The following is a 22,978-nucleotide window of genomic DNA, read 5'->3' as shown; positions in this document are numbered from 1 at the left end:
CTCTAGTGGAGGACATCCAACAGTCTCTGAGTTCAGGAAGTCTCTCCACAGATAAATTGTCTCCTGCTCAGTGGTCAGCTCTGGCCTTCATCTTACTAACATCAGGAAAAGATCTGGATGTGTTTGATCTGAAGAAATATTCTGCTTCAGAGGAGGTTCTTCTGAGGCTGCTGCCAGTGGTCAAAGCTTCTAACAAAGCTCTGTAAGTACAGATACAGTGGGATATTTCTAAATGTATTACTGTTGTTTTTACAGGAGAGAAACTTACAGATTCCTTCATGTTTTATTTCCTCCTCAGTTTGAGCGACTGTACCCTCTACAAGGAAACCTGTGAAGCTCTGTCCTCAGTTCTCAGCTCCCAGTCCTCCAGCCTGAGAGAACTTGACCTGAGAATCCATGATTCAGGAGTGAAGCCGCTGTCTGATGGACTACAGAGTCAAAACTGTAAACTAGAAACACTCAGGTTAGTTTTCTTTGCTGCTCCATGCTCTGTTTTGTAACAAATTGTCTTTTTCATAAAATAACACAATACATGAGAGAAACTGAGTGTTTGGTTCATTTGTTATACCTGATTTTACTCTCATGTAGTTTCTGCAATTTGTGCAACAATTTATCTATATTGTAGGAAAATCTGAAAAGAAGAACAACTCCCACAGTCTATCTTCAACCAGCAACTGTTTCTTTAGTCTTCAGTGTAAAGTGTCCTTTGGTTTTATGAAATGTGCAACTTAACTATAAGTTAATATAATAATGATCTGCTTGGTCACATGAGGAACATTTTCACTGTCAGAAATGAAATGTGAATGTTGTTTTCTCTCTCCTTTATGAGGACCAGGTGACTGTAGAAAAAATAAATAAAAAATAAAAACTGAAAAGAGTGTTGAAGGATTTTGATGACATTGTGGGATTTGTTTTTCCTCTTTTTGTTTCAATCAGATATTTCTTATGCATCTCTTTAAATGTAGTTTTCTTTTTTTTAACATTTTAGTTTACACTCCTGAAAATACAGCAGCTTTTGGTATCACTTTATAATAACTTTACCTTATTTAGCCTTATTTAATCATTAATAAATGGTTAATTAACCTTGAAAACATCATCATTAAGGAAGATTCGTACTTAATAAGCAAATAACTCATTTATTAATGCAGAGTCTAAGTACTTCCAAAACCAACATAATTAATGTTTATTCATGTTTAATAACCCGTGAAATAAATATTCTATATACTGTGTGTGTATATGTTTGTAAACGGTCATATAAATATACTTTTACACTATGTGTTAGACATCTATTAATGGTTAGCGAATGTTTGAATTAACTCTTTAATTATCCTGCAGTGCATTAATAATTCAGACAATTGCTGGTAGTTAGTTAAGTCTTTTTATGAATCCATCTTAATGGAAGACTATTTATGCTTTATTAAGTATTTGCTAATGTAGACAAGTTCCGAAATGAGAAGTCAGAATAAAATCAATACAATTAATTAATTTAATTTATTAATTTGTGTTAATAATGTGTTAATTTATAGGTTACTAAGAATGATTCATACTTAATTAATGATGTGTTCAAGGTCATTTAACCATTTATTACTGATTAAATAAGGTAAATAAGGTGTAGATACCCAGGTTTCTTCTGAGTCCAGTTGTTGTTTGTAAAAAGACCATCTACAGATGTTAACATAAAACTATATCTTATTATTGTCTGACAAAGTCCTAGTATTTGGTGAGTACAGATTGTTTTCTCCATACTATTTTTTTTTCTGAAGTAAAGAAAAAACAATTGTCTAAACAAGATGGATAGATGAAATTTAACCCAAATTTTGTTTTCTTAATGATATCTTTTCCTCAGACTGAGTGTGTGTGACCTCTCAGAGAGAAGCTGTGAAGTTCTGTCCTCAGTTCTCAGCTCCCAGTCCTCCGGTCTCAAAGAACTGGACCTGAGTAACAACAACCTGCAGGATTCAGGAGTGAAGCTGCTTTCTGCTGCCCTGAGGAGTCCACACTGTCACCTGGAGACTCTCAGGTCAGGATCAGAGTCCTGGGTTGGATTTTTTCTTTATCCATGTCCTGCTGGACATCTGTTATTTTCACCCTAAAGTTATATTAATGTAATACTTGTGGGTGTCCAGATATTGCGATTCTTCTTTGTAGAATAGTTCAGACACAATTGAGCTCTTTCTCAATGTCAAACATTTAATTCCAAAGTCCTCAGCCAGCAATTCCTCAAACTCTCTCCTTTTTTTCGTTTTTCTTTTCCCCTCTCATCCGGGGACCTCCCACCATCAAACATTGCTTTTCAAAATAAAACATTTCTAAACATTATACATTTTCATTCCTCCAATTTTCATTATTCTTCACCAATCCAGATCTTTTTTCTTCCACCCATTAACAAATAATCTTTTCTTCTAACTTTAGTTGAGCTGCAGAAACCATAAATCAGCTTTGTGTTGAACTGATGACTGTGTGAAGCCTGCTTTTGTTACAGTTTTTCTCGATTGTCTACACACGTTCTGAAAGCATGCCTCATATTCTCAGAACTCTACACACAAATCAAGAAAACACACACACACAATAGGCAAAACCCTTCAATTCTCCGGCAAAACAAAACTTTACATTCAATTCAGTGTTATCTCTTCTTTAAACTGTATTTTGTTTTTGGGGAAATATAGCATGGCAAATCCAGCCACGAAAAGCATCAACTGCTGCTTGTTGCCCTTTGATGCTAAAGCTCTGATTACTGATTATAAAACGGTGTGACAGATGTTTGCCCATGTGATGAGTCATTGTGCATAGTAGAGCAATTAACTTAGAATTTGGAATGGCAGTGTGTTCCTTGTGAAAACAAGAGATTTTCTTCATGAAAATTGTGCCAAATGCAGAAAATTATGTGTAGTATTTTGAAAAAAAGTGTGTTTTAAAACTGCAATTTCAGTGTAAAGCAGGAATTGTGCTTGTAGTTTCTCAGAATTGGTTCAGGGAGTTGGTGCATGAGTTACATGGTCATTGTGTCTCAAGTACCAGTATTTGTGTGTAAACAATTGAGAAAAACTGTAATTACTAACTGTCAGGGTTTTGATTTATTCAACCTGCTAAGAAAGAATCCCACCGGAGAGGCTTGTTGTCTTTTTGTCAAGGCCTTTGCAAAGAGGAGAAATTCCACAACAGCTCCTAACGGCGTGCTGTCCAGGAAGTTCTGCCACCTTACTTGGGCTTTCTCTTTTATTAAGGGAAGAAGAAAAAAGGGGTTGATCTGAGCCGGGCAAACCCAGTCCAGACCATAGTTTAAATATAAGCATAACAAAAACACAGCTGTTTGGGAGAGCCAGATGGTGTGGCGCCCGCCGTCTGACCTTTGTGTCTCACATAGGCAGTTTTACACATGAGCACAAAAGCTGATAACATAAAAACCCTAAATGGCATGTGTTCATTTTTTGTGTTTATTTTATTGACATAGTGCTGATTAATTTACCTTTTCCTCATTTTGTTCTTTTATTTGTCCCTTTTTGATGAAGAAAAACAAACAAACTGGAATTTAAGGAACAGTGCTTTTGTATATTCCGTGAGCTGCAGAAGCCATAAATCTGACTGATTATAAAAGATTTGTCTCAGTTCCCAAAGATCTCAATTCAGTTAGGGTTCAGCTTCATGTTGAACTGATAAGTGAGTGAAGTCTGCTTTTATTCATCATTAACAAAGGATATAAGTTCATTTTCTGTGCATGTGCCATTTACTTAAACTTTTACCACTACTGTTTTTGTTTGCTTGTTTTTACTCTCTTACTGGAATCTAAAAAAAAAAAAAACAACTGGAATTTAAGGAGTAAGGATCTTAGAAAATTTATGTGTGTGTGTATGTGCAGTCTATCAGGCTGTCTGATCTCAGAGGACGGCTGTGCTTCTCTGGCCTCAGCTCTGAGCTCCAACCCCTCCCATCTGAGAGAGCTGGACCTGAGTTACAATCATCCAGGAGACTCAGGAGTGAAGCTGCTCTCAGCTGGACTGAAGGATCCACTCTGGAGACTGGACACTCTCAGGTATGGAGAGACATGCTGAAAACACACGATGTCTGATAGAGGAGGAAGAACTGGAAACATGTTCTCTGTTCTTCACTCAGCTCTGTCTTTCTGCTTCATGCTGGATATGAGGCTTATATGAACAATCAGACAAGTAGGAGCAGTTTTCCCTTTTCTTCCTGAAGAAACTCAGCTTGAACAGAAACAACAGATATTTGTGTTCTGTAGGCAGTCTCCAAGGTGAAGAGTTCTGCAGGAACAACATTCTGTCAGTCAGCATTTATGTGTGCACAGAAATGATAGCAGTATGAGACAGTAGCTGTGTTTGGACGTAGAAAACCATCTGTGTGTTTATTGTGTTGTTGTGGATCTCATCTTTCTGACTCTCTGCCTTTGAAAGCAGATCTTTGAGCAGATGAAGTTGCTGCAGCTCATCTTATCCAGGCAGCAGAGCTGATAGATGCTGAAAAGCTGCTGATCATCCATCAGATGATCAATCAGTTTCAATAACAGTGTGGATGTTGGACTAAATAGCAGCTTGATGATGTGACTGCACTTCAAAGTGGAGATGAAGAAGCAGACTGGATGGTGTCCTCCTCCTCCTGCCTGATTCAATAAAGATGAAGTGAAATGAAAAGAATGAGTTCAAACTGTGCTGGAATGTGACAACCACAGGACAGGACTTTAGAGCTGCTCCATTCAAATGTTGGACTGTTCCTTTCTCCCTGTAGAGCAGTGGTTCCCAAAGTGTGGGGCGTGCCCCCTGGGGGGGGCGCAGTGCCATTGCAGGGGGGACGCGGGATGTATGAATGGGGGAAAAAAAAACAGTGCCAGACTAAGCATAATGGATAGGGTTTTAACAGGGACAGGTTTTTAACTCCATTTTGCACAGAGGCTTTTTTTAAATGCAAAGTTGAATATTGTTACAAATATAAAAAATAAAAAAATGTTTGAAATAACACAGACAGCAAAGAATACTCTTCTACAGTATAGAACTAAAAAATAACAGTTACACAAAAGCGTTTCACTGTAAAGATGGTTTGTAGTTTGTTTTGTTGCAACCTGAAGTTCGAAATAAACTTCAGTGGAGTTTGAAAACAAAATATGTTTATAGGTGTATGAACGATGTGTGTGCTCAGTTGATTTTTTTTTCTTTTTGTTGAGGGGGTAGGATTTTATTGTAATCCATAGGGGGGCCCAGATCCCAAATCTTTGGGAACCACTGCTGTAGAACAACATGTGTATGAGAGCCATATAATGTCCATATTTGCTGAAAGAGACTGATGGTCTGACCCCCCTCCTCCTTTCAGGGTGAAGCCTGCTGGAGTCCGATGGTTGACACCAGGTCTAAGGAAGTGTAAGTGTGTTTTTCATTTGATTCATGACAACAAAGCAGCAACATTCAACCATCTTCAAACTGTCACATCACTCATTCATGAGTCATCATCAAAGTGTCAATAAATGATCAGATGATGGATCAATAACTGCAGCTGGATTGTGTTTGTTCTCTCCATCAGATTCCTGTCAGCTCACAATCAACACAAACACAGTGAGCAGAAACCTCCACCTGTCTGACAACAACAGGAAGGTGACATGTGTGGAGGACGATCAGTCATATCCTGATCATCCAGACAGATTTGATGTTCCTCAGCTGCTGTGTAGAACTGGTCTGACTGGTCGCTGTTACTGGGAGGTCGAGTGGAGAGGAAGAGTTTATATATCAGTGAGTTACAGAGGAATCAGCAGGAGAGGAGACAGTAAAGACTGTGTGTTTGGATGGAATGATCAGTCCTGGAGTCTGAGCTGCTCTGATGATGGTTACTGTGTCTGGCACAATAAGAGACAAACATCCATCTCCTCCTCCTCTGTCTCCCACAGAGTAGCAGTGTATGTGGACTGTCCTGCTGGCATTCTGTCCTTCTACAGAGTCTCCTCTGACTCACTGATCCACCTCCACACCTTTAACACCACATTCACTCAAACTCTTTATCCCGGGTTCAGGTTCTGGTCTCCTGGTTCCTCAGTGTTTCTGTGTTGAGTTTGATGTAAAGAGTCTCCTCCTATCAAAGAAACCCTCTCACTGTTGAATAGATATTTCATTCTGTACATGTCTGTCTCTTTCACTCAGAAACACGTTTTCAGATTCATGGATTCAATCTCTTTCTTTTTGAAACTCTTCTAAAGGATTCCTTGGAAACTTCTTCATCTTCCAGTCCTTTAAAGATGGAAGCTGGAATTATTCCAGGATCCAGATGTTGTGTTTCTGTCTGGTTCCAGTCGAAGCTTCCCAGTGAATATCAGGATGTCGTGTTTCTCAGAAGCTCACTTCATCTGAGACGATTCAGTTCCTGTTAGCTGCAGTTAGTTTGCTGCACATGTGACAAACTGGGGGATCAGAGAGGAATCACTGAGCTGCAATCAGACAAGATGAATTTACAAACTGCTCACACATTATTGTCCAGTTAACAAAAGTTTGGTGTGCAGCCAGATTTCATCTTATTTTTTTCACATTCACTTCCTGTTAGAAAAATAAATACAATAAAAGACACGTCCATTCTTAGTTAGCACAGTTGCTCAAAAAGCATTGTCATATATACAGTTTTATAATGCACATAGAGAGTCATCCTTTCAGTCGGTTTCAGATGCGTTTTCTCATGGTCAGCAACACTGCTCATTCACAAGCAAATCCTTATCTTGGTAAGGGAGTCTCTCAGTTGGAATTCTTTCTCTGGAATTTCGGTTCCTTTCTTCGCTTCATGCAATTTTCCCATCATCTGCAGACACTATTTTCATAACAAAATGATTAAACAATACACAATGTTCTCTTCTTAAATTAATAAGGATTAAAACATGTATTTCCGAAACGCATTTCCTGTTAGAATCAGCAAATCACAACGAGACTTCATCTGTTTGGGCAGTAAAATGTTTCAGTATGTAAAAGCCTTTGCAGTAATATGTCAATAGTTAATCCATTGTTCAAGTACATTTTTATGTGAAATATGGATTTTTTTTTTAAAATTCTTTTTATTTGATTCTTGTAACAAAATTCACTACAATGTTTACTTGGAATATTTTAACAAAATGTTTTCATTTTACTTTGAAAGATGTTTAAAAAAAATTTTTTTTTTCTCTTTTGCTTTTATAGTTCTTCTACATCTATAAGCCTTTGTACTTAATAGCTATATTCACTTGGCAGACAAATGTGTCTCATTTCACCCCTATGTGATTTTTTTCATGGCAGTGTGTACGTGACAAATCCAATTTTCTTCATATATGATCCAGATTTCAGCAGATTTCCATATGTAGTACTGAATCTGATGCATATCCAGGGTTTTTTAAGGTGAGCACAGTGTGATCGTTAATGTCATATTTAATCTGACTTTTATGTCTGATGAAAGGACTGAGGTCCATCATGTCAAAGTCCCAACAGTTTTGACTCTGACTCTGTATCCACACGTCTCTGCACAGAGGTAACAGCCACAGCTCCATAGAAAAGGTCATCATTAACGTTTGTGGTCTTTTATTTTATTTTATTTTATTTTTTACCATTTGGATGTACAGTTGGCCCCGATTAGACAGCAACTTCAGAATCAATACACACATGCCCACGCTAATATTCGTCTTTGGCTACCACTCACAGAGTCCATAATTACTTCTGTAAACTCTGCATGCAGAGTGTGATGTCATATCATCTTCTGCGCATGTGAGCCATTTCAGGAACTGGAGGTTGCCTTTAAAATGTAATGTTGAACAACCACACCAAAAAAATTGGATTGTAGCAAAAAGTCAGAATTGAGCATTAAGACTTGCAGTGTGAACGTAGCCTAAGTGTTTTAAACCCTTTGACATTATAAACTATTAGACTTTTTTTTTATTATTACTGTGTTAAAATTCAAGTGAAAATCGTTTTCAATTTGTTTATTTCATGTTTTTATTCCTTTTCAGCTCACTAATGTAGTGCATTCAATAATTTATTCTGAACAGTTCTGTATAATAATTACAGAGGTGCAACCACAGAAATTTTAAAGCTGATATGTGAAGAAAAAGTTGAGTTGTTTAGTTGTTTAGAATTGTTTAGCTGGCCTGTGATTATGTGATTTATTTACTTATTCACTTTTTTAATTTACCTTTGTCAAACACAACTGATGTTTTGTGTTATTTTATGTCAGTCATATTTTACATATTGCTTAACCTTTATTCCAAGAATCTACAAGAGAAATACCAGCTGGGGTTCAACACTAGTCAAAGTGCTGGAGAGAGCAATCAAAGATGTTAAGGATGGAAAGTCCATCTAATCTGTGGCAAAGAACAGAAACATTGACACTGCAAAGGTTCTTAAAGATGAGCAAGATCAAACCAGTGAAAACCGTTGGGTACAGAACAGCAGAAACTAAGAGGGTCTTTGCAGAGAAGATGGAGAAGGAGCTGGCTGACCACATCAGAAGTTTGGCAGACCAATATCATGACCTTACTCCATATAAATGCTGTGAGTTGGCATTTGATTTTGCACAGCAAAACAATATTCCTATCCCCAACGACTAGAAAAATAATGACCTAACAGGTACAGAGATAAGACATGTAATAAGTCTGACAGCAAAGGCTCATAGTTTAAAACTGTATCTTAAAATAATTAATTCCATTCTTCTAGGCTAAGATTGGCAAAAGAGTTTCATGCCACTTCACCATCTTTCTTGTTGTACACCTGAACAAACCTCTCTGGGTCGAGCTACAGCCTTCAACACAACTACAATTGGGGAGTTCTTTAACAATCTGACCGATGCGATAGACAGGTGACAGAATAAATAGGCTACAGTTAATACCAATAAAAAACGTTGACAGAAACTGTAGGTTATACAGAAAAATTAGGCACATTTACAAAAGATTTTGATTTGCATCATAGCTCTTTTCTTTATTTTGTAAGTTGAAATTCCCGCCAAACTTGATTTGCAATGTTGTTGAAACAAGTGTAACAGCAGTTAAGACATTAAAACAAGTCATGGCAGCAAACGGAAAGAAGCAAGTGGGAGCTGTCTCTTCAACTGAGAGAGGGGAGTTGTGGTCTGTGCAGTCAGTGCTAATGGGAATGCAGTGCCTACCGTGTTCATTTTTCCACCGTTTAGATTCAAACCTTATTTCATAACTGGAGCTCCTCCAGGCTCAGCTGGTACCACCACCATATCTGGTTGGATCAACAAAGACACTTTTATGGAGTTATTTGAGCATCTGACTCAGCACACCAGCTGCTCTACCTAACATGCCATGCTTCTACTTCTTGATAACCACGAGGGCCACATTTCTCTTAAAGCACTGGAATTAACAAAGCGTAAAGACATTGTTATGCTCATGATTCCACCCCACACATCACATCGCTCGCAGCCTTTGGATAGGAGTGTGTATGATCCATTGAAGACATAGTATAGCAAATCTTGTTAATGATGCTTTTATATCAGCAATGACACCACCACCATCTCTTCTAGATTCAGGTCCAAAAGAATTTTTCCTTTCAACAGAGATATTTTTGCTGATGATGAGTTTGGGCCATCCATGGTGTCTGACAGGCCAAACCCTGAGATGCTGTCCGCCTCTGAAGATGATACTCCTTCAAAAGCCACTTCTGCTAAGGTGTCGTCACAGGGATGTTCTTCAGCATGCGCGGCAGAGTCACTTCTCCAATCCCATGGTTATGTGTCTCCTCCTGAAATTTTTCCTTTATTCAAAAGCCAGAAGCCCAGGACAAAGCAAAAAAAGAAAGCAGATGAGGACAAGGATCCTGACACACCTGAAAAGCATGCAATTGAAATGGCACATGGAAAAAAGGAAGAAAATGCAAGGGGAAAGAAGTTTCCAATGTCAAAGAACCAGAAATGTCAAAGAAGGCACAAACAAAGAGGAAAATCCCAGTATGCAGCAGCTCTGAGGAGAGTGATGTCCCCATCCCGCTTGAAGATACTTCAGAGGATAAGAGCTCAGAGGATAACAGCCAACATGACTACTTTAATCTCTCCGTTCATAATTTGTCATTGTAAAGTTTGCAACCAAATAGTTATACCATCACATTGGTTTGACTGAGAACTTTGAAAGCAATGAAGTGACAGCAAGGTTTCTCAGAGGAATCCACAGAAGTAGTGGCAGAGAGAAGTCCAACTTTGCATTGAAGGAGAATGATGTGGGTTCCATGCCACTGGATGATATACTGAGAAAGCTTCCTAAACTTCAGAAAGTCAGAGGTAGTGCAATGAGGGAGCAGTAACTCACACTTCCTTGATGAGTGGAATGTCAAGTAAATATCTGCAATAAGCAGTGGTGCTGAAGTTCAAACTCTTAAGCATTCACAAGCTCAAAAATGTATGACTGTTTCTCAAAATATAAAGATATAAATGAACATATTTCAAGAAATATTGTTTCTCTCTTTGAATATGTTATGAATATTTTATTATTTTAGTTCCATTTTTAGCTGTCACTATTACCTGATCATCATAATCTTAATTTCTATCCTAACCTCAAATTTATTGTTCAGTGGTGGAAAAGAAAAGAAAATCAACCCTTACTCAGCTGATTTTGTGTTGTTTCAGGTGACCTCATTTTAAATGTATTCGTCTAGAAAAATGTGTTTTTTATTCCTTTTTTAAGACTGGAAAAAGAAGAATGGTCAATTTACCCCTTGTGGTTTAATTTACCCTCTAAATTGGATTAACATACTGTGTGTCCAGGGCAAACTAAACCACTGGAGCACCAGTATGCTTTGACTTCATATTTCTAAAGATGTTTGTCAAAGATTTATTCTTATAACCTAATTTCTTAGGCAACACCCTAAATAAAAGTAAATGGTTTCTCTTGTGTCATATATCGCTCCTGTAGAAAGGTGGCTTATTTACGCCACTCTCCCCAATGCATGCCTTTAAAAAGTGGTAGGTCTGCCATTTTCTTTTTGTGTTTTGAACAAAAAATCTCCCACATCTTACTTTGTCAGAGTGAACAAGCACTCAGCTCCAGTCTTGTTCAACAGAACAGAATTATCATATTTCCAACAGATGGCAACAAAGTCTGTTCATTTCAGATGAATTGTGATGATGGGAATGTTTCATTGTTTGTGAGAAAGTAATTGAACTATGAGAATATCTTCAAGTTTGATCAAAAAGTAAAAATAAAGAAGCCTGTAAAGCAGCAGCTGCTGGAGTCTTAATGTTGGAGATGAGGAACTGAGACTCTTTCAGTGGGGGCTGCAGTAGCTAGGGGGGGCCTGTGGTCTTGTAATCCTGAGGCTGCAGGGTTGAGCCCAGGTTGTAGCAGGAAGGGCATCCGATGTAAAAGCAATTGACAAATCGTTTGTGCGAGTTTGCTTACTGTGGCAACCCCTGTAGAAGGTAACAGCTGAAAGAACTTACTATAGTACGTTTATTTTTGAGAAAATGAAGTTCTAATATTGTTTGATGGCGTAGTCAGTAATTTCAATTAAATAATCTTCAGACCTCAGAAGGATACTGTAAACTTGATCCAGTAACTTTCACCGTGCCAGTATTTTGATCTGTAACTCAATCAGTTTAAATTAGTTATTTGAGGCTTATAGAGAAGTGTCATATTACACTGTGACTGACAAAGTCAGGTGTGAATGCACTGTAAGTATTGATCATTAGTGTGTGAGGTTACTCAAAATAAAAATCATTTAAATGTTTTTTCTCTCTCTTGTTCAACATAAAAAATTATTTTGAGATACAAATAAAGGGGTTTTTGGACAGAATAAGCAAAGCCTTTCTGCTCACCCCCGAGGTCTGAATGTTCTCATTGTTAAAGCCTTGACAAGATGTAAATGGTAAATAGTAAATGGCTTGCACTTATAAAGCGCTTTACACTACAATCATTCACCCATTCATCCACTGATGGTGGTAAGCTACATTGTAGCCACAGCTGCCCTGGGGCGGGCTGACAGAAGTGAGGCTGCCATCACACCGGCGCCACCGAGCCCTCTGACCACCACCAGTAGGCAAGGTGGTGTCCTTGCCTACTGGTGTCCTTGGGCAAGACAAAGGACACAACGGCTGAGACAGCTGGAGCAGGGGCTCGAACCAGAAACCCTCCGATTACAGGACTACCTCCTGAGCCACTGCCGCCCCCAAGGTTGTCTGCAAGGTTGTTTGGTATTCTGTTTTTGTGTTCATCATGTAGCAATCTTCTTTTTTCCTCTCATTTTGGCTGCAGTTTCATTTTGTAGCATTTTTATTTATTTATTTTTTTTGCTCAGTGTTTTAAGTCCACCAGACAGAGTTAAAATAAAATAAACCTAGTTGAAGAAATAACTTTTCATACTGTTAAGAAAGTATTGTTTTAGTTTGCCATTGCCTGTTTCCTGCTGCATCAGTTGCCTACTCGCCAACCCTCTGCAAACATCCCCATTCCTCAGGAGACGCTGACCTCTGACCCTCAATGGGTCAGATCAAAACTGATTCAACAATCTGGAAGAATTAACAACATCTATTGACCAAATTTCAAAGTAAACTATACCAAAATAGTTTAAAGTATTCCAAATTCTGTAAACTGAAACTGAAAACATTAATTCTGAATTCCAAACATTCTGTTCAAAGAATTATTTCGGTTTGGATGAAACTAATAACTTTTTCAACTAAAATTATTTAAAGTAGAATCGAAAAGTGTGTTGAAGCTAACATTAGTTGAAGGGAATCATAAAATTTGCTGTAACATTTTCAAAGATTATTACAATTTTTAATAATGAAAACAGAAAACCTCTTGGTAGAATTAGCCTTTGAAAACACAATAAACAGCTCTGAATCTAGAGAAAACTAAAGTGATATAGCGTGCCCATTACAGGTAATGTCAAAAGACAACTTAGATAAGAAATGTGCTGGGTGGGATAGAATATATCCGGTTGTGCAGCAAAATACCACCCCTCCCATTTTTCAACCCACTTTGATATGAAAAGGCACTTGTTTCAGAAACAGTAATATAGCATCTGGAAATTATGAAGCAGGAAGACTATCATCCAAACACTGCACAAAATCATCAATCTCACAGGAAATATAACTAACCAGAAAATAATGTTGGATCACTACATGTATAACCAAAACAAAGCATATCTAATGTTAAATTTATTAGCATAATTTTACTGTTAAACAAGAATAAATTATATTAATATTTTCACTAAGTATAAAACATGCTTATCGTATTTGGTCTTGTAAAGCCACCTGCTGAATTTCGGCTCAACTATCCATTTTTGGTTAAACCTCGCTTGTTCAACCTTTATTGCTGTGGCTCTCTCACAAAGGGATCATATAAATGCTGACACAGGCGAACCAGCTCCGCTAGAGCACTGAAATCGTCCGTTTTGAATAGAGCGTGGGGCGCGCTGGCCGTGCGAAGTTACAAAAATTGGGAGGTGCACAACCGCGGCGCAACACCGCGCAGGGTCTTCGCACAGGGGCAGGGACAGCTCAATTGCTTAACTTTTGGCACGCGCACCCTCGCGCGGTAATCAGCACGTCAAGTATAAATCTACCTAAAAGGTTTAGGGGGTGCGAGTGGAAAAAAAAAAAAAAACGTGTATAAAAAATTATGTATTTTACAATAAACAAGTAGAGCTAAGCCCAGCGGTGGGGGCAGTAAAGCCTGGCGGCCTGCCAGGCTTATAATACACTGAGGGAAACCCTGAGAATGGTAAACGGCTTGCACTTGTATAGTGCTTTATCTAGTCCAAGGAACAGGATGAACAGGATAAAATAAGACTTAACCTCCTCGTCTTTTGACACCTGACTCCATCAGCTGATGGCTGCAGACCCTCTTCAAGGCATCACTGCTACCTTGGACAAAATGCTGACCACTGTTGCTCAGTGACTTCTAGGCTTCAAACCCTCCTCTTGCTGAGGTCTGATCAGCTTTCTGTGGAATCACCCAGACAGATGCAGTGACAACTGGCCACCCAGCTTTGATCTGGTAAAGAGACATTTTCTTCCTGGCGATGAGCAATTTGGGTCTGATTATGAAACTTAAGCCAAAGCAAGTTAATCAACTTTATTTTCTAATGTGATACACATCAAATTAATGTGACAACCAGGCAGAATCAACATCCTTCTGACCAAATTACAAAGTGAAGTCCTTGTCTAAATTATTGCACGTAAAATCAAAATCTCCCCAAAAGATTGTTTTAGATAAACTTGTATTCAAAGTCTTTCTTTAGATCATGAAAGGGTTAATTGTTGTTGCAGAGTGTAATCTTGTTAAATGAAAACTGTTATAACATTGAGATAAATCAAAGTAATTGATAAACACAGAATATGATTCCCAAATGTTGAGTTAATTTTATTTTTGTTGATTTATTGATTGTTTTAGTTCTGTAATCCTAAAAGCCAAATCAAGTGATCTAAGGATCGAATCTTAAGAATATCCAGTCAATCTGTTATTGATTGATAAAGTCGATCTGGTGCCTTCTTTTATTGAGAGCTTAAACATGTATTAACATAAAAGTGTCCGCCTTCTTTATCATCTGTCTACACAACATACACACTTATCACCTAACAAACTTGCCATGGCATTACAGTGTAAAATGTTTTATTGGAATAAGGTGATGACATTCGAATACAAATGTTTTAGGACAAAAAAAAAGGACAATACTGAGTTGTTCCTACATTTATCTGTTACATTTATTTGAATGAATAAAGTTACAGCACTTGGTTTTGCTAAACATTGAGCATGTTTCAGTGTATAAGCATCATTTTACAAATGCTTATCAATGCTTTTTAAAGAATCAAAAATGCATGTATAGCTTCTTTATAAAACATTAACTGCTTTATGAAGACACCCTTATTGTAAATTGGTAATCATTTTTCTTCAGATGTTTTTATTTTCTTAAACATATACTGACTTCCTTGCTTCTCAAAGACTCAACCCTTTATAAATATTGCCTTTGCACCAAGTCATGTTTAAACATAACATATTTTAAATAAGTTTTTTTAACCCTAATTTGTCCTTGTCCCAATGTTTTATATGATGTGGTTCATGTTTTAAATGACGGAATAAATGTTTATCAAATTAAACGAGGGTCATAATAAAATATGACAAATGGTGGGTTCATACAAAAGAGAAGTTGAAGTGAATTTCAGTTGTACACAGTTTACTCTATCTTGTGTTTTAAAATAGTTCAACCTATTGTTTTAATAAAAAAAAATTATATTTAAGTTAATGTCTTTATATTCCTTAAATATAAACATTGCTGTGATATTTTATATAACATTGTCTAGGAAAAAAAATATGCAGTGAATTCTTTTTTTTTTTTTTTTTTAAAGATAGACAAAACTGTGAGAGGATTTTTACCTGTTCTAAAACAAGTCCATGAAAAATACATTTTCTGTTTGTGTGTACATTTTCTCTATTCAATTTTATTGTTGTCCAGTTGGTGAAGCCATGGCTCCAGTCTAAATGATCTTTGATTGGATTTTAAATGGATATATAATTAATTTGATGAAGTAACAAACCTACACAAAAAACTCCAGACTAATGAAGTTAAATGAAAACAAACTTATTTTGAATGATTCTAAAAAATATGAAACTAAGAAACCACATATTTTTTAAAAGAGATCCACATGTGAGCAATCTGAGTGGCAAATGACCTAAACCTGTCAGATGGCAGCACCCAGAATCAACACCTCTAAGTAGTCAGGGCTACCACCAAGCAAGAGACATCAAGAAGACCAAGACAGTTCTAGAGAAGTACAGATCAAGGTTAAGTGAATTTAAAACTATCATAAACCCTGATCATCCCACTGACACCAATAAATCCTTTATCAGAAAGATGGAAGGAAGAGCAAACCTGCCAAGAGTTTCTGTGGTGGGATTTAAATTCCAACAAAATTTCAGGCTTTAATGCAACAGAACAGAAAAACTATCATTGGGGTGAATACTTTTGCAAGCCACTGTGGAAGTACTCTCCATAATGTCTCACTTTGCATCTAGCTGAGTATTTTAAGAAATCCCAGACTCAAACACCTCCAAGTGAAGATACAGTGTTCAGTTATTGACATTCTCTTCATCACTGTTACATGTTAACATTTTGTGTTTCATAGAAGATTTCCCTCTTTCTGAAAATGTATTTACACTCATGGGTCATTTACAAGCGTCCCGGTAGTCTTTGTGATGACTTGTCTAAGGTTCAGGGGGATCAAGTGGTTTCTGGTTTGGACTAATCCAGATTTTCTCTCTGTAGGTTGATTTCTTCTCTGCGGCCCATAGTCACTCAAGTGAAGTGAAGTCAAATTTATTTTTATAGCACTTTTCAGCAACAAGGCAGTTCAAAGTGCTTTACATCATAAAGACAAAATATGAAGCCATAAAGTAACATCATAAAAACACAAAGATTAAAAACTCATAGCAATAACATATAAAAAAGGGCCAACTGAAAGTACCAAAAGGCCAACTAAGAGCTGTGAGGATCTGGGTTTTTTGTCTCCGCCCTGCTGGTTGTTCCTGCCACAACTGTGGCTGATCTCCGATGATGAAGAGCACCTGTATTTAAGGCTCTACCTGGGTCCAGATCTTCACTGGAGGATTCCGGTTATAGAGCGGAAATACGGATTTTAAACAAAGGTGGTAAGATTTGATTTTTGTGGATCGCATAAGCTGTACATTGACTGTAGCGACATGGCTTCTACATCAGGGGGAAAATAGTGAAAATGAGATTAAATGGATGATATAAAATCATCTAGAATGAAAAGAGCACTTAGGAAAAAACAAGAAAGGGCAAGAAGTTGGTCGAAAGAAAGCAAGGAAAGAGCAGAAGCTAACAAAAAGACAAAAACAAATGAATGGGGAAGTTCCCAAGAACAGGATTTTAAAGTCATGGTGGAATTTAAGCAAGATGGGGAACCTTTACACCTGATAAAGCTGACCAAAGCAATAGAAGAAGAAATGGGGAAAATTAAAATGGCTAGAATCAAGAATAAAAGAGTGTGTGGAATTAGACAAGACCAAGCCTTCACTTAAACAGCATTTAATCATAAGAAGAGCAGCAGTTCTGCATATATAAGCTAAATGTTGTGGAATATAAGGCCTTGTATTTATTTTCCCAGGCTTTATTTTATGTTTGGTTTTTATATCTTTATCACCATTTTATATTTAGTCACAATTAAAACCTTTAACAAGTAATTGTTTAGTTTATCTGGAAAGAGAGGTATGTGTTAGAAGCCCTGGATTTGAGCCACGGTGCCAGGCACGAAGGGGGAAGAAGTTGCCCTCTGACCACCAGAGAAGAGCGACACCCTCTGAAGGAGGGGAGGGGACCTAAGCATTAAAACCAGAGAACATCCTTTGTTCCCTTAGACAATCTTTGGTGCACTTTGCTGACACTTTTATTTGAGGATTATCTCCCAAATGCATTTGGTTTTATCTTTGTAATAACCAGTGTTTTCTCTCTGCTTTTGGTAAAATAAATATTTTAAAAAAAAGGTATCGTCTCCTTACGATCTCTTTCCATCAACCAACTCGGGTGAGGTGAAGGAGGAGGAATGCAGGTGAAAATCCTTACCTCAACAATTGCTAATACATGCTGTCAGTGAATCACAACAACAGAAGATAAATCAAAATGAAAACCTTGATGGGGGAAATAATTAAAACATATTCCAGGATATTTAGCAAGATTGAGAGGAGTAATTTCAGGAGTTCCGCTTGAAATTACAATGAAAGATGTGGGAAATGACAGGGCTTGGCTGAGAAGGATTCAGAACTCGCAGACAGAGGCAAAGGTTTAGGATGTTTATTGTAGCTAAAATGCTAATGGAAGGATAATTACCCTGGACTCGATCCTCAAAGAGGACAGGAGGTGACCCTGGATGAGGTAAGTCTCTCTGATGATGAAAGTGGGTTTTTACCAAGTCCCTTGGTGGAGGGGTCAGGCAAGAAGGGTCGTCAGGAATCAGGCGAGAGGTCAGAGCAAGAAGTTCAGTAGCAAGCAGCCAAAACCAGAGAAGGGCAATCCAGAAGGCAAAATCCAAAAGGGGGAAGCAAGGTCCATTAACAGAAGGCTGAGTCCGAGATAAAGTCCGACAAGGAGCAGGCAGGAGGGGATGGTCGAGAAACAGGCAATGGTCCGTGATCAAAGAAGACAATGGCTGTGAATGAACCTTTCAATAATCTGGCAAAGTGTGACTGTGGGCTGTGACCTTAAATACTGACTGTGGCAAGTGGACCTAATAGCTGTGATTGTGGTGGCATGGAAACGAAGGCGTGGCATGAGACTGTGGAAAAGCACTGGGACTGTGGACTGTGAGCAAAAGGGACGTGACAGGAAATGAAATTAAAGGAGGAAAAATAACAAATGCTACCAGGATTAAAAGTAAAAGAGATGGGGAACTTAAAGACACTATGGCAGTGATTCTGCAATTTGAAAATATTATGCCAGAAAATATCCAGTTGGGGTATATGAACTACAGAGTTAAAGAGTATATTCCTAGACCCATCAAATGTTTTACTTGCCAAAGAATGGGACACATTGCAAAAAAATGTAAAGGAAAAGTGAGGTGTGCAAGATGTGGAGGTCCACGTGAATTTGGGAAATGTGATAAAGATGCTAAAATCAAATGTTGTAATTGTAGAGGAGAGCACAGTGCAGCTTATGGTGGATGTAAAGTACAAAGGGAAGCCAGAAAAGCTCAAAGAATCAAAATAACGGAAATAGTTGCATATGCTGAAGCTCTAAAAAGAGTAAAGAAAGACAGTACAACAGGAATGAGGATGGAAGAAATAGGTCAAAGAAACACAACTTGGAATAAAAATCAAGGGCAGAATAATCAGAGACAAATATTGGTACCAACAACAAATATGCAAAATGCATGTTTACATAAATGTAGAGTAGACGAAAGTACAATGGTGGTGAAAAAAGAAAACTTTGTAGCAATTAATGTTACAAATCAGATGAAGAAGAAAGGTGATAAAATAAAAGCAATTGTAACAGCAGCAGGAAGGTTTTTAGATCTGAAAGACATCCAAGCAGATCAGATTCATACCATTCTGAGTGCCACTGAAACAACAGAAAATGTTCAGGATTAGGATCCAAGCTTTTAAATGGTTCTACATATTCTTCAATGGAATGCTAGAAGTTTAATAGCCAATGGACAAGAATTTAAAAAGTTTGTTTATGAATTAGAAATAATCCCAGGTATAATATGTGTTCAGGAAACATGGTTAAAACCTCAGCTAGATTTTAGGATACCTGGATATAATATAGAAAGACAAGATAGAAGTAACAGTAGTGGAGGAGGATGTGCTACTTTAATTAAAGATGGAATAACTTATAAGAAAAACCCAATAAATAAAGAATTAGAATGTATTAATATAGAAATATTGACTTTAAGAAAACATGGAAATATTAAAATAATTAATTATTATAATCTATGTAAAAATCTTGATAATGAAATGTTTAAGGAAATAGCAGGGAAATTACATAGAAGAGAATTATGGTGTGTTGATTTTAGTGCCCACAATTGTCTTTGGGGTAGCAGGAGGACAGATCATAATGGGAGCATAGTTGAAGAACTAATGGATGAAAGGTCATTAGTATATCTTAATAGTGGAAAAGTTACAAGAGTAAATATACATTAAAGTACAGTTTCATGTCTTGATATTACATTAATATCTGATTGTCTTGTTAGTTCATGTGAATGGGATGTCAACTGGGAATCTACATTAGGGAGTGACCACTTTCCAGTGAGTACAATAATTAATAATAGTATAAATGGGCAAGAAGATTTCATTTTAACAAGATGGTGCTTTAATAAAGCTAACTGGCAAAAATTGAAAATAAACTGTGAGGAAACCAGTCATTTGGTGACATTAAAAGGCAATATTGAAGAACGTACAAGTCAAATAACAGAACATATTTTAAATGCTGCAAATTCCAGTATACCAAAAAAAAAGTAACAGGTAAGAAAAAAGTAGTTCCTTTGTGGAATGATTAATGTAGTAGAGCTGTTAAAGAACGTAATAAGGCATTTAAAATATTACAGAGAAATTTAACAACTGAAAATCTTATTGAAAATAAAAGGAAAAGAGCAATGGCTCGTAAAATTATTAAGGATTCAAAAAAGAAAACATGGAGAGAATATTGTTCTTCAATAGGTTCAGAAATAAAATTACAGAATGTTTGGTCAATGTTTAGGAAAATGGCGGGGAAAAGGAATGATGTTAAAGTACCAGCTTTAGTCAGAGGGCAGGAGATGCTAGTTTTAAATAAAGATAAGGCAGATTTATTAGGTGAGACATTTGCTACAGTTCATAGTGGTGATCATCTTACAGACATTCATAGAGAGCAGAAGATTCAAAAACTTGGAAAGCATAAAAATATCTTGGAAAAATGTAAAATATATATGTCAACATTAGACATGAATATAACCATGAAAGAACTTAAAACAGTATTGAAATGGACAGGATATTCAGCTCCCGGGGAGAATCAGTTATGCTACATTATGTTTCGTCAGATTCCAGAAGTAACATTTGAATTAATATTAAAATTGTTTAATAAAATATGGAAAAAGGGTTTAATACCAAATAGCTGGAAAAGGGCAACAATACTGCCATTTAATAAACCAGGGAAAGATCCTACTAGTCCAAATAACTATAGACCAATAGCTTTAACTTCTCATTTAAGTAAATGGATGGAGAAAATAATGGTCAATAGATTAGGATATATACTTGAGCATAAGAAACAAATTAATGGATATCAGTGTGGCTTTAGAACAGGGAGATCAACAATGGGTGCGCTAACTAGAGTCTGTAATGACATAGAGAAAGCTTTAAAAATTAAGGAAATAATGATTATAGTATTTTTTGATATAGAAAAAGCATATGATTCATTATGGAGAGAAGGATTACTTATAAAACATAAGCTGATGGGAATAGATGGGAAGATGTATAATTGGATAGCAAATTTCTTGCTGGATAGAAAAATAAGAGTGAAGATCGGGAATGATTATTCGAAAGAATTTAATGTGAAAAATGGAATACCTCAAGGTAGTGCAATTAGCCCAATTTTATTTAATATTATGATTAATGATATATTTTCTGATAATGATAAATGTATTAAATCTGCACTATATGCAGATGATGGGGCCATATGGATGAGGAGAAAGAATATAAAACATGTCATTTGAAATATTAAGAAAGCAATTAGTAAAGTAGAGAAATGGTCTTATGAATGGGGTTTTAAATTATCAGCAAGTAAGTCCTGTTTTATGGTTGTTACAAATAAAATAAATAGCAATATAGGAACAATAACATTATATGGACAGCCTTTAGAAAAGGTAACAGAATTTAAATAACTAGGTCTATGGTTGGATAGTTCTTATACATGGAAAACACATATAGAAAATTTAGAAACAAAAAAGAAAGTTATAAATCTACTAAAGGCTGTGGCTGGAGATAATTGGGGTACAGATAGACAGTCATTATTAAGCATATATAGGGCTCTCATGAGATCAATAATAGATTATGGCAGTTTTATATATGGAGCAGCAGCTAAAACAACACTACAAAAGATAGATAGATTACAGTGTAGGGCTTTACGTATATGTACAGGAGCAGTGAAAACAACACCTATTAGTGCTCTGTTAATAGAGACTGGAGAGACTCCACTGGCAATAAGAAGAATAAAATTAGCTCTAGTATACTGGATGAAAATTAAAAGTAGTAAGGAAGATAATGTAACTTCAACAATTTTACAAAACTGTTGTGAATATTCAGAATTCCAGAATAATGGATTTTGATGGATTGTAAGCAAATTGATTAAAATGTATGGATTACAGGATAAGGAAATAGCTCAGTTTAATCCAATTAGTGTTATTCCTTCATGGCTATTTCCTGAGGTAAATGTAGACATGAGACTTCTTCAAATGAAAAATGATTGGAATTTAAATTAAATAGGGGTAAAGACAGACATATATTTAAGAAACTCATATTCTAATTACCTTAAAATATATTCAGATGGTTCTAAGACTGTAAAAGGATGTGTGGGAATAGGAATATATATACCAGAGTTTAAAATATACATTTCTAAAAGACTATCAGATCAACTATCTGTTTTTACAGAAGAAATGGTAGCAGTTATGCTAAGCTTACAGTGGGTAGAGGAGGTTAGACCAGACAGGGTGGTGGTATGCACTGATTCCAAAGCAGTGATAGAAAGTATTCAAGGAGAAGGAAACAATAGGAAAGATTTAGTATTAGAAAATCAGCACAGTTTATTTAGATTATACAGGGGTGGCATCGATATTTGGTTCTGTTAGGTACAAGCTCACGAAGGTGTAAAAGGAAATGAAAAGGCAGATAAATTAGCAAAAAGGGCTTTAGAGGGGGCAATAATGATTACAATTCCTTTTGGGAGAGGGGAAGGGAAATCAATTATTAAGAGTAAAGAAATAGAAAAATGGCAAACAAGATGGAATGAAGATAAGAAAGGAAGAAGATTTTATAAAATACAAAAGTCAGTAGTAATTAGAAGTATTACAGAGAGAAACAGAAGGGAAGAAAAAATAATGCTCAGATTAAGAGTAGGTCATACCTATTTAAATGATATTTTATATTTAATAGGGAGGAAACATAATGATAAATGTGAAGGGTGTGGTGAAAAAGAAAATGTAGAACATGTATTGATGAAATGTACAGGTGCTGGTCATAAAATTAGAATATCATGAAAAAGTAGATTGATTTCAGTAATTCCATTTAAAAAGTGAAACTTGTATATTATATTCATACATTACATACAAACTCATATATTTCAAATGTTATTTCGTTTAATTTTGATGATTACAAATGACAACAAATGAAAATCTCAAATTCATCATATCAGAAAATTAGAATATTACTGAAGACCAATAAAAACAAAGGATTTGAAGAAATGTTGGCCAACTGAAAAGTATGAACATGAAAAGTATGAGCATGTACAGCACTCAGTATTTAGTTGGGCCTCCTTTGGCCTGT

The 22,978-nt window shown here is 36.5% G+C and overlaps 1 protein-coding gene and 1 long non-coding RNA gene across 14 annotated transcripts in view; one reads left to right on the top strand and one right to left on the bottom strand.

Annotated features, from left to right (window-relative positions):
• Positions 1-8,406, bottom strand: part of LOC119616728 — an 18,800-nt gene extending 10,394 nt beyond the window's left edge. Inside the window, exon 1 of the long non-coding RNA XR_005232731.1 lies at positions 8,392-8,406. This is a non-coding gene — a long non-coding RNA (uncharacterized LOC119616728). The remainder of the gene's footprint in view (positions 1-8,391) is intronic.
• The window catches only part of LOC108242155 (NACHT, LRR and PYD domains-containing protein 12-like), a 608,460-nt gene that overhangs the window by 440,926 nt on the left and 144,556 nt on the right, over positions 1-22,978 (top strand). For 2 of the 13 annotated variants that reach the window (XM_037973813.1, XM_037973817.1), the window contains exon 13: positions 6,003-6,024. The exons of 10 other annotated variants lie outside the window; for them this stretch is intronic. In XM_037973813.1, coding sequence (XP_037829741.1) covers positions 6,003-6,024 — 22 coding nt within the window. Of the gene's footprint in view, positions 1-6,002; positions 6,288-22,978 lie in introns of those variants that run through there. One more of the 13 variants, XM_037973814.1, reaches the window with a different exon arrangement.

This window comes from Kryptolebias marmoratus, linkage group LG23, assembly GCF_001649575.2.
Source record: "Kryptolebias marmoratus isolate JLee-2015 linkage group LG23, ASM164957v2, whole genome shotgun sequence".
NCBI classification, from domain to species: Eukaryota; Metazoa; Chordata; class Actinopteri; order Cyprinodontiformes; family Rivulidae; genus Kryptolebias; species Kryptolebias marmoratus.
This window is presented reverse-complemented; position numbering and strand designations above follow the sequence as displayed.